At 40.3% G+C, this 17345-nt stretch overlaps 1 protein-coding gene across 1 annotated transcript in view; it reads right to left on the bottom strand.

Moving 5' to 3' along the window:
• Positions 1 to 17345, bottom strand: part of LOC309564291 (uncharacterized protein) — a 117944-nt gene that overhangs the window by 40425 nt on the left and 60174 nt on the right. The window contains exon 8 of the mRNA XM_082268917.1: positions 2768 to 2835. Within this exon, the coding sequence (XP_082125043.1) occupies positions 2768 to 2835 (68 nt within the window). The remainder of the gene's footprint in view (positions 1 to 2767; positions 2836 to 17345) is intronic.

The following is a 17345-nucleotide window of genomic DNA, read 5'->3' as shown; positions in this document are numbered from 1 at the left end:
TGGAACCTAATCAGATGCTGATGTTAAATTGCCGGGATTTCAGCAGATGTTAACTCTTCATTTGAAGACAAAGCTGATCAGCACACTTTTTTCACTTGTCCGGTGCCCGCCCCTCTCCTTCCACCTTGTCTCCACCTCATGTCTCCACCGATGCCGCGGGTAAAGCCCCGTACACACGTACCGATCGTCGGCCGAATGATCGGCCGCCTTTTGTCTGAGGGCTGTCTTGTCTGTTGAAAACTGCAGAAGACTGCACACGAATTTTGTCGGCCAACAACAGCCGACTGCAGAAGTGATGTCATGTGATGGTTAACTTTCCTGGTCTTTTTTCTTTTCTGAGCATGCCCAGTCTTGCAAAGCTGCCGAATTCTGTACTGACTGGCGAACAATCGGCCGTTCTGGTGTCGGCATACAAAAATTTTAATGCTTGCACTACAGATTCTGTTTGGCCGAAAGTGCGCTGTCGGCTGTCTGAAGCATCATACTAACAAGCCGAAAATCGGCCGATCGGTCGTCGGCCGAATCTTTTCGGCCGACAATCTGCACGTGTGTACGGGCCTTTAGTTAGCACATTTTTGGTTACCACATTTTTGGATCTGGTACAACATTTCAGTGCACATTTTTATTGAATATAGGCACCTACTATCTATTTTACTTCACTTATTTATTCCATTTATTAATTATTAGGATATACACTAGCACAGAACTGTTGCACTTTGGCACTTTAAAAGTGTTTATAATATAGTCAACTGCTATTGACATCACTTTATTTATTATCTTATTCCAGTATCAACTTTTGGATTATTAAGACATACACAGCACATTTTTTTACTTTTTTTACATTTTTTATTACATTTTCTGCACTTTGACACCTTCGGAGATGTGTATTGAATATTAAGAGCATACTGGCAGCGCCACACACCTTCCTTTTATTTCTTACTTTCACTATATATCTTCAGAATATAGTTTCAGAGGTGGGCTGCAGCCATTATCTGTAGAGAATCTAATATATCCTAAGCGCGGATTTCTCCATATACAGTGGGTACGGAAAGTATTCAGACCCCCTTAAATTTTTCACTCTTTGTTATATTGCAGCCATTTGCTAAAATCATTTAAGTTCATTCTTCTTCCTCATGAATGTACACACAGCTCCCCATACTGACAGAAAAACACAGAATTGTTGACATTGTTGCAGATTTATTAAAAAAGAAAAACTGAAATATCACATGGTCCTAAGTATTCAGACCCTTTGCTCAGTATTTAGTAGAAGCCCCCTTTTGATCTAATACAGCCAGGAGTCTTTTTGGGAAAGATGCAACAAGTCTTTCACACCTGGATTTGGGGATCCACTGCCATTCCTCCTTGCAGATCCCCTCCAGTTCTGTCAGGTTGGATGGTAAACATTGGTGGACAGCCATTTTTAGGTCTCTCCAGAGATGCTCAATTGGGTTTAAGTCAGGGCTCTGGCTGGGCCATTCAAGAACAGTCACGGAGTTGTTGTGAAGCCACTCCTTCGTTATTTTAGCTGTGTGCTTAGGGTCATTGTCTTGTTGGAAGGTAAACCTTCGGCCCAGTCTGAGGTCCAGAGCACTCTGGAGAAGGTTTTTGTCCAGGATATCCCTGTACTTGGCCGCATTCATCTTTCCCTCGATTGCAACCAGTCGTCCTGTCCCTGCAGCTGAAAAACACCCCCACAGCATGATGCTGCCACCACCATGCTTCATTGTTGGGACTGTATTGGACAGGTGATGAGCAGTGCCTGGTTTTCTCCACACATACCGCTTAGAATTAAGGCCAAAAAGTTCTATTTTGGTCTCATCAGACCAGAGAATCTTATTTCTCACCATCTTGGAGTCCTTCAGGTGTTTTTTAGCAAACTCCATGCGGGCTTTCATGTGTCTTACACTGAGGAGAGGTTTCCGTCGGGCCACTCTGCCATAAAGCCCCGACTGGTGGAGGGCTGCAGTGACGGTTGACTTTCTACAACTTTCTCCCATCTCCTGACTGCATCTCTGGAGCTCAGCCACAGTGATCTTTGGGTTCTTCTTTACCTCTCTCACCAAGGCTCTTCTCCCCCGATAGCTCAGTTTGGCCGGACGGCCAGCTCTAGGAAGGGTTCTGGTCGTCCCAAACGTCTTCCATTTGAGGATTATGGAGGCCACTGTGCTCTTAGGAACCTTAAGTGCAGCAGAAATCTTTTTGTAACCTTGGCCAGATCTGTGCCTTGCCACAATTCTGTCTCTGAGCTCTTCAGGCAGTTCCTTTGACCTCATGATTCTCATTTGCTCTGACATGCATTGTGATCTGGAAGGTCTTATATAGACAGGTGTGTGGCTTTCCTAATCAAGTCCAATCAGTATAATCAAACACAGCTGGACTCAAATGAAGGTGTAGAACCATCTCAAGGATGATCAGAAGAAATGGAAAGCACCTGAGTTAAATATATGAGTGTCACAGCAAAGGGTCTGAATACTTAGGACCATGTGATATTTCAGTTTTTCTTTTTTAATAAATCTGCAACAATGTCAACAATTCTGTGTTTTTCTGTCAGTATGGGGTGCTATGTGTACATTCATGAGGAAGAAGAATGAACTTAAATGATTTTAGCAAATGGCTGCAATATAACAAAGAGTGAAAAATTTAAGGGGGTCTGAATACTTTCCGTACCCACTGTATATAATAAGATGTGTCCATTCTGCTGGTTGCTGCTGACTTAGATAAAACCTTGACTCCTCTGGACCCCCCCCCCTACCCCTGCAGCAATAACCTTCTGGTGCTGCATGGGAAATAAAGCCACTGGAGCTGTCATAATCACTCATCAAGTTGCAAGGGGAGCTTTGAAGGCAAAACCTGTCAGACATTTTGCTGTATGTGTCCCCCTTGGGTAGCCTTGCCCTATATTTTATCTTGGTGAACATTGTATCTGGGACAGAAAGTCATGAGAGAGGTAAGGCGAAAGCTTCTATGAATGGTTCTGTTGACAGCTGTGTAATAGTGACAGGAAACAAATGGAAAAGAGCTAACACTTCCCTTTCCTATCTAAAAAAAAATAAAAAAATAAATACACTTTAAAGTTTTTGAGTACTTGTACTGTTGTATTCAAAAATATGTAGGTTGCTATTATTGATGTTTCCTTATGAAAATGCTATTTACCTGCCTGCCATGTAATGCAACGGGGCTTCAAAGTATTCTAAGTCTTTTAAGGGGTAGGTTATTCGTACTAAGAAATATGTAGGGTGTATTTATTGATGTCTCCTTCTGAAAATGCAAGTTGCCTGACTGTCATGACATGGGCTTCTAAACTTTCTAAGTCCATGACCTCTAACAAGTATGTAGATCAGCAATTATAACATCACTGTGACATAACTTTGTAAATGCTTGTTCCAAGTCAATGACTCAATGGATTGATGTCCAAATAATTTCTAGAGGGAGGTCGGCATTAACAACTTCTGAATTTTTCTTAATACAAATTTCCTTCATTGTTTGAAGGTTGAACAGCATTTTCAGCATTCAAGTTAAGTGTAAAGGTTTCATTTTTAAGGGTTAGAATCCAAGTGATTGTTAAGGTCATGTGTTGGATTCATGCTGCGAATTGATATGTTAACATTCAGTATTTTCTACTTTTAATGATTGCTTGTTATGTAGAAACTAACAGACCATTGCAAACTACAGTACCAGCATAACCAAGGCCCAACCAATCCGATTTTAGTTTGCCAAACCAAACTATAGAAAATCAGTTACCATTGGGTTACTGAACTTTTCCACAGTCATTGCATTCTGCACTATATACCTATTTTTTTAAATTGTTCAGTACAATACTTACACTCTTCCTATGGTAGCAGCCCCCTGGTCAGAATCAGAGTATGATACTAACATTTTAACCTGCCAAATTGTCATCAAACAGACAGATTGACTAGAAGGCATAATATTTTAGACTAGTCTATTTCATGGAAAGTGCCGTAGCATAATGAACCTTTTGGGTAAGATCAGATCAGCAGAAAGGGCAAAAGAACCGCTCCAGTGATAGTGAAGGTAATCCCAACCATCAAAATAAGGTGCCGCAAGGATCTGCAGTCCAGGCAACTGTAATGTATAGAGAGAAATAGCCGCACTCCAACTTGAAGGTGAAAAATATAAAATCTGTTTTATTCGTATCCAAAAGATAAAATCAATTCAAAGTGTATCCATAATACAGTCAGAGACAAGAGATGAACGCATAGTAGTTGACGCGTTTCACGGATAAACGTCCGCTTAGTCTTACGATTTGAATTGATTTTATCTTTTGGATACGAATAAAACAGATTTTATATTTTTCACCTTCAAGTTGGAGTGCGGCTATTTCTCTCTATACATTACTTTTGGGTAAGATCACAAACAGTAGAACGTTGTGGAGTTGATTAACTAAAATAAATAATAAAAAGAAAAATAAAGACTTAATGAAACAAAGATTTGCTTTGCTTGGGGAATAAAGCTGTATTGACTTCAGTCATCCAATCATGTGCAAGCCAAATTTGAGTTTTTTAATTCCGTGCAGATGACTCAAAGTGAATACACTTTATTTAAGAAGCAAGTAAACTCTTGCTTACTGAATAAACATTCTCTATTAGTAAATCAGCCCTATTGAGTTACATTTATTTACATGCATCACATAATAAACTTTGCTCAATAATACATTCTCAATTATATTTGTCTAATCTAATACTTGGATGTATTATATGCACTTGGCAAGGGTTATCAGCTTGAATCTTCTGTATTAAAGTCTGCCGCTATCCTTGACAATGTGTCTGTTTAATATGCCAATATAACCCAAGAATATTACAATCTCTACTATTAATTTATCGAAAATAGTTATAATAATACAAATGAGACTTACTTCAATAATGGGGTGATGCTGCAGCGTTGTACGTTTCTTGAACAAAAAACTGTGCACTAAAACCTCAGATACCTTTACTTATACTTATACAGTATATCATGATGTCACAATACGTAATATATCCTATAGTGAATGCTGACCTTCAGTGGGAAATTCTGTTACAAAATATCCTGGTAATAATGTTTTCTTCTAACGTGGTACTTTCTGTTATGTTACAATAATGTTGAAATCTGCACTGGCAGCATTTTTGGAAAACCTACATTTGAAGCCAAATACCTAATGCAGGATACAAACAAGAACATGTGCATCTTTGAAGAATGAAAATGTAATAGCTGACTAAAATAAATCTATGGTCTTGTTAGTCTTCCTAACTAATAGATTGTCCATTGCCTGTTATACTTATCTAATTTTCTGTAGTTTGTCCAGTTTTTGTAAATCAGCTTGTATCAAATTAGGTAAAGTAATTAAAGTGTATCTATAGATAAAACTTTTTTTTTGTCTTGGATAGAGTAAAAAAGGGCCAAACATACAATATGGCAGCAAAGGCAATAAATGCAGCTAAGGAACTATCTATACAAGGAGATTAAAGGAGCTAGAGAACCCTTGTCACGTACCTGGTCGGAGGTCAAAGTGCTTAAAGGACCTCCCTTGCGGCTGAATGCAGGGCACCCCTGAAAGTGGTTACAGGGAGTGCTATGCCTAAAGAAGCAGGGCTTGCAAGCTGCCAGAGTGATGAGATGTCTTCTGGATGGTGGCTGGGCGACCAGGATGCCCTGTTGAGCAGAGGTCCCTCAGTTGTACCAGGTGAGACTTGGCAAAAGGAGAGACAGGAGCAGGGTCAGGAGCCAGGCCAGTAGTCATACACAAAAAATCAGCCAGGGGAAAGGCAGCAAACAAGGTCAGGAGTAAGCCAGGGTCATACACTGGTAATCAGGCAGCAGCGGGGTCCAGAAGATCAAGCCAGAGGTCACACACGGTTTCAGCAGACAGGAGCGGAGTCAGTGGAACAAGCTGAGGGTCAAAGCCAGGAATGTAGATAAGACAGGTCAAAGGCGAGCCGGGTCGGTAACAGGAAATCCAATAATAACAGGAACACACAGGGGAGCTGAACATCATCCAGCAACTAATGGTCCATGCTGCTTGCTTTAAATAGGCCACTGGACACCAGAATCTGTCATACATTGCGTGCTCTTTGGCACATGCGTGTGCGCACTGGCACATTAACTCTCGCGACTGTTCGTTCCCCTGTGCGCATGCGCATTTGCGTTGGCCCATTTCTATGCAACAATCTGTGATTCCCCTGGGCATTAGCAGATGTGCCATTTCTTCTGCGACCTGTTCTCTGACAACCCTGAACAGTACTGATTCCCTATATCATGTGTGTTGGCACTACTAATATTTATATATATTTACAGAACAGAAGCCAAAGCTTTCACATAGTCTGCATGCAGAATGATGGTCAGTGTTTTCTGTAAGTAATACCACATTTTGCTCATTGGTCCTATATTCTTTATAAACCCCAACCCTCCTAAAACTGGCCATACATTATACAATTTCCTTTATATTTACCTTCAACTACGTAGTCCAAGGCCCTGCCTGATTGCACACAAATTGAAAGTGTTGAAAATTGTACTTGAAAATTGTATAATATATGGCCAGCCTAATAGAGGCTACAGCATTTATTAACTCCGAATTCTAACTTTAAATCTTAGAATTCTGACTTTCAAACACAGAATTCTGACTTTTTATCTCAGAATTTGGACTTTGAAACTAAGAATTCTGACTTTTACCTTCAGAATCCTGACTTTTAATCACAGAATTCTGACTTTGAATCGCAGAATTCTGACTTTGAATCTCAGAATTCTGACATTAAAACTCACATTTGTGTTTTATACATTTTGGGATAGCCCCAGGTCTCCTCGGTAAAGAAGAGTTAGTATAACTGTCAGTTTGTATTGCTGTCTGTGACTCCATTGGATGGTTCACTTTCTATATTTGTCCCAGGGAATCCAAAATGTTTCAAATGTCACCAGAAAGCGTTTAGAGGGGAAATCTTCCAATTAGGTTGTCTTTCCTGGTAACACCTGTCCAAGCAGGTATTTCCCTTTGGCACAAATAATTTTTTTTCAATTTATGTTCAGCCTGTGGCTATCTATACACTTTAAGTGTCAGTTTGTGGGTAGCCTATGTTTAATAGTCATGTTATTATTACTTTTACACCATTCTAAAAGTACACATTCAGACTATAATTTTATTTTGAAACTGACAAATCTTCCTTGACCCAAATTTCTCTAATTAATAATGCTCAAATCAAATATACATTTTATAAAATTTCACATATACAGTGCACTCATATATCATATTCCATCATGAATCCCACAAATTGGGTATTTCTGTGAAATAATATAAAAAGAAAAATGGAGGAGGTTTACTAAAACTCGAGCACTCAGAATCTGGTGCAGCTGTGTATGGTAACCAATCAGCTTCTAACTTCAGCATGTTCAATTAAGCTTTGACAATAAAACATGGAAGCTGTGTCCACACACTTTAGTAAAGGAGAAGAGGTTATTCACTTTGCCAAGTGAATGATAGTGAATGAGGTGAAGCCAGGGCAGCTGATAAGGCAGTACAGCTAGCCCTCCTGAACTGGGCCCAGGCCCCATCAGTTCAAAAGTGAGGCCCAGGTACCTGCTGAGCAGGAGGGCCAGCTGTACTGTCTTATTGCAGACACTGATCCTCTTCTGTCCCCACTGCAGCACTGCCAGATTCTCCCCCTCCCTCTGGCTGCACTGCAAGGGGATTGGATCTAGCACATGCACCCTTCCATTTGCTGTCCAGGCCCCATGTGTGCCCCCTTCCCCCACAGTGCTGCCAGCTTCCCTTCTCTCCCACTAATAGTTGCTGCGGATATGCAGGGGGATGTAATTTACTGGCCACTTCTTTCCTGAATGAACACAGTGAGTGATCAGATCCAATCACTTCTGTGTCCATTCATCACTAAAGCATAATAAACTGTGCGCTAAGCACTTCCTATTTATTCATCTGCGCAACTGAGGCTGTAGGGAAAGACACTGATAAGGCAATGTCTTCAGGTTGTATTTGATCAGCTGTGTGATTTTTATTTTTTGCGCTATAAAAAAAATGCAAAGTACAAAAAAATAGCGACAATTCTGAAAAAAAAATAATATATATATATATATATATATATATATATATATATATATATTTTTTTTTTTTTTAATGTTCTGCTATATAACATTCCCAAAAAAAAATTCATCCTTTTAGGCCAATTTGTATTCTGCTACATATTTTTGGTAATAAGCGTATTTGATCGGTTTGCGCAAACGTTATCGTGTCTACAAACTAGGGGAAAGATTTATGTCATTTTTATTTATTTATATTTTTACTAGTAATGGCAGCGGTCAGTGGCGGGACTGCGTCATTGCGGCGGGCAGATCGGACACCAAACTGACATTTTTGACACTTTTAGGGGGACCAGTGACATTACTACAGTAATCAGTGCTAAAAATATGCACTGTTATTGTAATAATGACACTGGCAGGGAAAGGGTTAACCTAGGGGTGATCACTTCAAACTAAGTTTTCCCCCATTCGCGGTGTTCTGGTGCGAACTGAACAGAGGGATGTTCGGCCTATCCCTATTCATGATTCAACAATAAGAGAGACTGGGCTAAAATGACATACATGGGAGGGTTCCAAGGCAAAAGCCACTGCTGACCAAAATGGACACAAAAGCTCATCTCACATTTGCTGCTGACCAAAATGGACACAATAGCTCATCTCACATTTGCTGCTGACCAAAATGGACACAAAAGCTCATCTCACATTTGCAAAAAAAAAAATCTTGATTATCCCCAAGACTTTTGGGCAAATATTCTGTGGATTGATGAGACAAAAGTTGAACTTTCTGGAAGGTGTGCATCCCATCACATCTGGCGTAAAACTAACACAGTGTAGAGAGGCGAGCCCGTGTCACACTGTTTATTGGCAATTTACATCTGATTTTTGGAGAGGCAGGTATGCTGATTGCACAGGTGTGGGCTGAGTTTATTATGTGTCCCAGGGTTAGCACTCAGAGCCCCCAGTTTAAGCTGGAGGTCTGGCCCAGGAGTCAGGAGGACATTGGTTGCTACAATTTTTTTTAGTGAGACTAAAGAAATCTAATATATATACTCCCAATGAAAGCAAGGAAAAGAGGGACATGAATAAAACCTTTAAAACATTAACAGATAACTGTGGTTTTGCTAACATTTTTTTTTGTTTGAAAAAATGTTCCCACCGCTTTGAGTACTACCCATTTGGTTTTATATGTACCTCAAGCCCCAATTCAGTTATTTTCATGGTGTGGCCCTGTTACAAGCCACGCAACATTTCCTCTAAATAAATGGCCACTTCAAACTGCGCTTTTGTGCTGCTGCTCAATTGATTCCTATTGGAACACTGTACTCCAGGAGATTGCGTAAGGCCGTTACTTGGTCTTTTTCTGCTATTAATCATTTCTGTTTTTGTGTTTCCACCTTTATCTGGATCATTTATCAGTATGATGTATGATTTGCAAATATTCAGTGTTTGGACAACTTAGATTTAGATTGTGAAATTATTGTATTGTAACTTGTTGGTTAAGAAGGAAGTTTCCTAAAGAGGAAATCTTTGGCAAGCATTTGTATCTGTTGAAATACCTTCTTCCTGAGTTCATGTGTCTTACATACTTCGCAGATTTTTTTTTTTTCAAAACTACCATTGTATCCATAATAGTTAATTGCTTAGATTTAGGATTATCTCATGAAGCTTCACATGTGGAATTACAATTTTTTTTTTTATTAATTTGATTGTAAAGGCAAAGGTTTTTATTTTTTTTTTTTATCTTAATGCATTCTCTGCATTAAGGAAAAATAAAAACAAACCTTAAATAGTAGTGTCCCCCAGTCTACCCCTTAAAGTAGAAGTCCACCCTAACACTAAAATATCTACATCTACAGACATCCACAATCTAGGACTAACCTATCTAGCCATGTAAAGAAGAAATCAGTATACTTACCTTTTTTTTTAAAGCTGATCTGACCCGATCCCACGCTGAGCTGTCAGCCGTGGCTTTGCTGTGGAGACAGGTGCAGAGGACACATTTGACAACAAAAGCCCCATAGTAAGTCTATGGGTGACGTCACTAACCATTCATTTCACAGCCGCTGCCGTCTGTGTCCTCTGCAGAGCTTTCACTGCTGGAGACCGGATCGGAACGGCTTCAAAAAAGGTATGTATACTGATTTCTTCTTTACAGGGTTAGATAGGTTAATGTCAGATCATGTATGTCTATAGATGCAGGGATTTTAGTTTTAGGGTGGACTTACACCCTTACAGTGCTGTGAAAAAGTATTTGCCCCCTTCCTGACTTTTTTTTTTTTTTTAATATTTGTCACACTTAAATGATTAAGGTCATCAAATACATTTTAATATTGCACAAAGATATAAAAACACAAATAATATCCGCACTATATCATAGACATAAAATCTCTCAAGCAGCTAGCTAAATTCGGTTGACGGCAGAAAAAGTGAATAAAAGTCCAAGCATGCGGCGCTTGACAAGTAAATTCTGAATCAGTCCCAATCTGATAGGTAGATTCCGTCACCAAGAAAGTGAATACTGAAGCCACACGTCACCCGAATCTGTGTGTAATGAGAGGCTGCTTACTAGACCTCCAAAGTTTTGGAGCATGTAATGAACCCAGATGGAGGGACACAAAGACAACCGGCTGCTTCAGGTTGACTCCCAAACTGATAGGTAATTCCTCACACACAGCTCCCAAGCAATGATTGATAGTCAGCATTCAAGGGTGTGTAGAGTACCATCATATGTGAGACATAAAAGGTCCAGACATAGTGAAGCCCCGTATGCAAGCAGGATATACTTTTATTATAAAAATATACTCACAAACAGGCCATAAAATAAGGCAGTAAAATCAAATAATCTATAAAAGGTATGAATATCAGCAAGACTATCTATAAAATCGCACACTAGTGACCGATTAGAGAAATAAAAATGATCGTGGCAGTTATATCAAAACGTGAATCACTGCACATACAAAAAGTAAATAAATAAGTAAGGTGATACAGCGCCACTGATCTAAATATAGTGCAAATAGCAAAATGAAGTGTGCAAATGTGCAAATAAGTGCTAAATATGCTATTGCAATACAAATGCAAATAATTACTAAATAAATATAAAGTGCTCACTTCAATAACTGATGTATATCTTACATAAACGCATCTAATAAAATGTGTATATTAGCAAAAAAAAACATAACTACTAAATCAACAAATATAAGTGCAGACCTCAATAACTGGTGTAAATCTACATCAAATAAATTGTGCAAATTGGCAAAAAAAAAAACCTCATAATATATATAATGCGGTATAAGTGGCATAAAGACAAAAGTCCATACAAAAAGACACAAAGTGCTCAGTGCTTATCCAGTGGATGGAAAATGGACAGTATATTAACACTGTTACTGAGTGCAATCACACAGTCTCTTCAGTGACCATAAAGTGCACATGTGCCAAAATAGATGCCGTTGGTGCTTGTATTCCCACAACCAATGTCAGGTGGCCTCTCACCTTAGGTTCTTCTGACCCGTGTTTCACCACTGGGTCACAAAACTCTCAGTATCCTAGGGAGGTATGCCAGGTCATGTCACCAAGCCAGGGAATTCTAAGACACTGTGCAGGCTAATAAAAGACTCTGTCTTCCCGATCAATGATCCAGGTCCCAGTGTATGGCCAAGAAGGAAAGAATAGGGAGATCTAATGCTCAGAATATGGCGGCCGCGAACATCGCCATATGTTTGCATGATCGGCGAACAGCGAACGAGCAAAGTTCGCAGTGAACTGACGGCTGGGCGAACCGCAAAGCCATCTCTAGTGACAAGCTGCATCTGGTGGCAGACAACAGTGGCAAGTGACAAACTCAGGGCTCCCACTGATTCTGCATTATGGTGAGTTGAAGTTTTTAATTTTATATTACAATGTAATAATATATATAATGCACTTCAATCATCCTGACACCAAATTAAAGCATAACTCCACTTTTGTTGAGAAAAAAAAAATTCCCCTCTGGTTGATCTTTGTACATTACAAGGATTATAACAAACTTTGTTTCAGATTCCTACCTTTTGTTATTCTGAGGAAATCCATGTTTGTTTTTCTGTGCCTCTGTGCTGATGGGAGTGGTTTCATAATTATCTGTCAGCTGTGGCAGCTGCAGGGCTCTAATGAGGAAAGCTGCTGGGCTGCATCCCTTTAGACGTGTTTCTATGGAAGGAAGTATGCAAATTAGCCTTAGAGACCACCTGCATCGCCACCCCCCACCGCAACCCCCACCCGGTCCTTGGCAAAAATGTTTCCTGCGAAACCGGTCCCTGGTGCCAAAAAGTTTGGGGACCACTGCCCTACCCTATGCGAGTAGCGACAATCACTAACTTTGCCGTTACCTTCAAATTAAGCACTTCCTCACCCCTTGCTTGCACACAGACTCGTCCTCATCCTTACCTGACCTGACCTATTTTGAACGTGCTTGCAAAAATGATTCACACACTCGTGGTTTAAACTCTGCTTTTATGCCTAGTTGTTAGATCCACCACCCCATACATCTCTTCATTATGTAGCTGAGTTGGAGAGAGACCTAGGCCTCCAACTAGATGCCAAGGACTGGTCAGATATTTTGACTGCCTCAAAATCGGCCTCTCAGAATGTTGTTGCCCTAGAGCAGTGATGGCAAACCTTGGCATCCCAGATGTTTTGGAACTACATTTCCCATGATGTTCAACTACACCGCAGAGTGCATGAGCATCATAGGAAATGCAGTTCCAAAACATCTGGGGTGCAAAGGTTTTCCCTCAATGCCCTAGAGACAAATTATAAAGTTTTGATGCCTTGATACCTGGTTCCTGCCCAGATTTCCAAATTCCTTTCACCCTACCTTCCTACCCGTTTCTGTGGCTGCTCAGACAATGGCACACACCTTTACATTTGGTGGAGCTGACCGCTAGCCCAATGATTTTGGGCTGAAATCTTTCATGTCCTTTCTACCTTTTTTGGCAGTATTCTAGACCCTGATCCAGCCACAGCCTTACTCAATAAAAAACCTATAGACGTGACCTAACTAAAATGTATACTTCTCCTGCAAGTTACAAAGCAAACCATCGCAAATGCCCAGAAAACTCACTATCTTAATGTCACAAAAACTAAGTACAGAGTTACCAGGGCCATGGAACATGCCAAGGTTGAAGCAGTCTATCTAGACAGGGTCAGACAATATGAGCGTTTGTATAATGTGGGAAAGGAGGAAAGAGACAAAATGAGCATTGAAGAATGATCCCTCAGTATCTTTATATCCAAAAATCACATGTATATTATAAAAGTATCAAAGCTTTATTACAAAATATCAGATATTAAAAAACAAAAAACATACATATAATAAAAAATGGATTTCCATTGAATGATAGCACAGGATCAGACAGTTAATAGAGACAAATAAGGTCTTTCCTACGCATATCACGGTCGCAGTCCCTTCTTCAGGGCTTAGAAAATTCTCCGTCTGATATAATGTCTGATATCACAAATCTACAGCAAGTCTACAAATCCAGTATTCAAACAAATATTAGATGCATATCTATTAGATTTAGTGTTTACATTTTCTCGCCCACAGGCCATAAAATAAATCATGTAAGGAAAATGCGTATATATATAAATATATATATATATAAATATAATATATTATTGGATACATTTTACAATCCAATATACATTCCGGATCAATATGTCATGTCTGATTATACCATGGGTAGGCAGAAGAGAGAAATGTTCCATGGTCAAGATTTCCACCAGAATTATGACACCTCACATCATGAGGAAGGATCAGTACAGAAAGCAATAGCTATAGCAAAAGAGAGTACATACAATATAATATAATTGTAAAAAATGTAATCAAATCTCTACTCCAAAAAGTTTCTTATTATTATGTACCGTCGATATATAGCTAACAAAAATAACAAACAAATAAGCATGTCAAGTATATGACCAAGCAGTCAATACACTCTTTTTCTAACTAAAACATCATATTGGTACAAAGGCAAATGCCATATCAGGGAACAATTAAACAAAGTGTACTGACCTTTATATATCAAGTGGTAATAATTTGAGTTTAGTGAGTGTTTCACTGGTCCCACAGTTATGAAGGTACCATGTGGATTGGAGCTATACTCATATAGCCAAGTGCAAAGAAAAACAACCAAAATTCAAAATCAATGTGAAATCCATAAAATTATATATTTGTAATCTATTATTGCAAGTTAACCCTCCAAACTCACCATAGTCCATAGTTGATAGCCAAGAACAAAGCCAAAGTCCTGCTGTGCAAACCACATGCAAACAGTGTTCCTCAAACTCTGCTAGACACCACTTGATGGGACATACTCCTGCCTCCCAAGGACCCAGACCTATAAACTGCCCCCAGCCTAGTCATCTACTTAAAGAAAATGGGGCAGGCTAAATGGGGGCTGGGGTGCCCTTTCACCATGATTTCAGACATGTGTGTGTGTCAAAATCCCCCGTTAGGAGGAGTAGGTGAAGAAGAGAGAGGGGGTGGGGACGACTCAGGAAAGAGGGGGCTGTCAAGCGGCAGAAATGGCCATGCAAATCCACCCACGTGAAGGCATTCCTACATGCAGAAAATCACACTAGGCCCCCAGTATGCCTCAGCTTGAGGAGCAAGATGGCCGCAATGCAGGAAGTGATATCAATACGTTGCGACGTCACATGTGGTAGAAACATCTGCCTAACCAGTGTAACGCTCCGGCGTTTGTTTAATGAACTGGATTTGCAGCTGCAGAATTTCCACTCAGTAGTCGTGTAGAGATGTGTTGAATTACCATATCCAACTCTCCAGACTCATCATTGTGGCCCAGCCTGCCTCACCATGCAAATATACAGACACTCAGATAAGATGTTCCTGGAGTGATAGGTTGTATACGATAGTATAGAGGTGATGTACTGAAAGGACAGGCGTGAGTAGTGATAGCAATGATAGGCACTCAATAGTAATGTTCTGGAGTGTTAGCAGATGGTTAGTTACATAGTTACATAGTTACATAGTTGGTGAGGTTGAATAAAGACAAAAGTCCATCCAGTTCAACCTGTGTAGATGTGTGTGGCTGTAATCATCTTGCATACCCCTGAATGTTCTGATCCTTGAGATGTACGTCTAAGAGTCTTTTGAAAGCCACCATACTACCCGCAGAAACCACCTCATGTGGTAGAGAATTCCACAATCTTGTAGCCCTAATAGTAAAGAACCCCCCACGTTGCCTGAGGTTAAAACGCTTCTCCTCTAATCGCATTGTATGCCCCCGAGTTCTCATGCAATCCCTTCGACTGAACAGCTTTTTTTCTAAGCCTAGATCCCCATTTAGATATTTAAAAATTGCTATCATGTCCCCCCTCAGGCGTCTCTTCTCCAGGGAGAATAAATCAAGCGATTGCAGACGCTCCTCATAATCAAGGTCCTCCAATCCCCTAATTAGTTTAGTTGCCCTTCTCTGGACTCTCTCCAGCTCCAACACATCCCTTCTGAGGACTGGTGACCAGAACTGGACCGAATACTCCAGATGAGGTCGGACCAGAGTTTTATAAAGTGGAAGGATTATAGTCTTATCTCTGGAATACATCCCTTTCTTTATGCATGCTAATATTCTGCTAGCCTTGGCAGCTGCCGCTTGACATTGCATGCTGTTGCCTAGTCTATCATCAACCAAGACTCCCAGATCCTTCTCCATTTTTGATTCTCCCAAGGGTTCCCCTCCTAACGTGTATTGTGCTTTTATGTTTCTAGTCCCCAAGTGTAAAACCTTACATTTCTCCACGTTAAACCTCATTTGCCATGTCTTTGCCCACTCCGTTATTTTGTCCAGGTCATTCTGTAGGATATCTGCTTCATGCTGTGCTGTTATTGCCCTGCCTAATTTTGTGTCATCTGCAAAAACTGATATTGAACTACTGATCCTGTCCTCAATGCTGTTTATGAATAAATTGAACAAGGTTGGTCCTAGGACTGAGCCTTGGGGGACCCCGCTTACTACCTCAGACCAGTCTGAGTACGCGCTGTTTATTACCACCCTTTGGACACGCCCTTTTAGCCAGTTCCGTATCCAAGAGCAAACCCTGCTGTCGATACCTGCAGACCTTATTTTATAAATTAAGCGCTTATGGGGAACTGTATCAAACGCCTTAGCAAAATCTAGGTACACCACATCCACTGGTCTGCCCCTATCTAGCTCACAGCTCACCTCCTCGTAGAATGTTAAGAGATTGGTTTGACAAGAACGCCCATTTGTAAACCCGTGCTGGTTACTACTGATGATGCTGTTGTCCTTAGCAAACTCTACGATATAGTCCCTTATCATCCCCTCCAGAAGTTTACATACTACTGATGTCAGACTGACAGGCCTATAATTTCCCGGTATATGCCTCTGACCCTTTTTGAATATCGGAATCACGTTAGCTTTCCTCCACTCCCCTGGTACATCTCCTGTCCTAATACTGTCCGCAAAGATCAGGAACAGTGGTCTGGATATAACCTTACTGAGTTCCTTGAGTACTCTCGGATGTACGCCATCCGGGCCTGGTGATTTGTTTGTGTTGAGTTTATCCAGCCTTTCCCTGATTTCACCCTCTGTTAGCCATAGTGGCAAGTCCTGTGTATTACTACTAACCATACAGTCATGGTCAGTGTACCCCTCCGATTCCTGTGTAAAGACTGATGAGAAAAAAGCATTCAGCACGGTTGCTTTTTCAGTGTCCTCTGTAACCATCCTCCCATCATTGTTAATTATGTGTGCAATATGCTCTGCCCTAGTTTTTTTGCTGTTGATATACTTAAAGAATTTCTTTGGGTTTTTTTTTGCTATCCTCTGCTATTTGTCTCTCAAAGTCTATTTTAGCCATCTTGATTTTGTGTTTACACTTCCTATTTGCCTCCTTGTATTGCTCGAAAGCCAATACTGTGCCCTCTGATTTATATTTCCTGAAATCCAATTTTTTTCCCCTAATAAGTTTTTTAACGCTCCGGTTTAGCCAGCCAGGTTTGGCTTTGTCCCTTCTAAATTTATTTCCCATAGGAATGCACTGCAAGATGCCTTTGCTTAATATGTTCCTAAAGCATTCCCATTTTTCCTCTGTGGTCAGGGATCCCAGGGTTCGGTCCCAGTTTACCCTTTCCATCAACAAGTACAATTTTGGAAAGTTTGCCCTTCTGAAGTTAAGGGTTCTTATATTCCCCACTTGCCTTGCTATATTGTTATTTACGCTAAATGTGATCATCCTGTGATCGCTAGAGCCCAGGTTGTCCTGGACTCCTACCTCCGAGATTAGGTCTGGGTCATTAGTGATCAATAGATCCAGGA

This window comes from Pelophylax lessonae (assembly GCF_965119305.1).
Source record: "Pelophylax lessonae genome assembly, chromosome: 9".
Lineage (NCBI taxonomy): Eukaryota > Metazoa > Chordata > Amphibia > Anura > Ranidae > Pelophylax > Pelophylax lessonae.
This window is presented reverse-complemented; position numbering and strand designations above follow the sequence as displayed.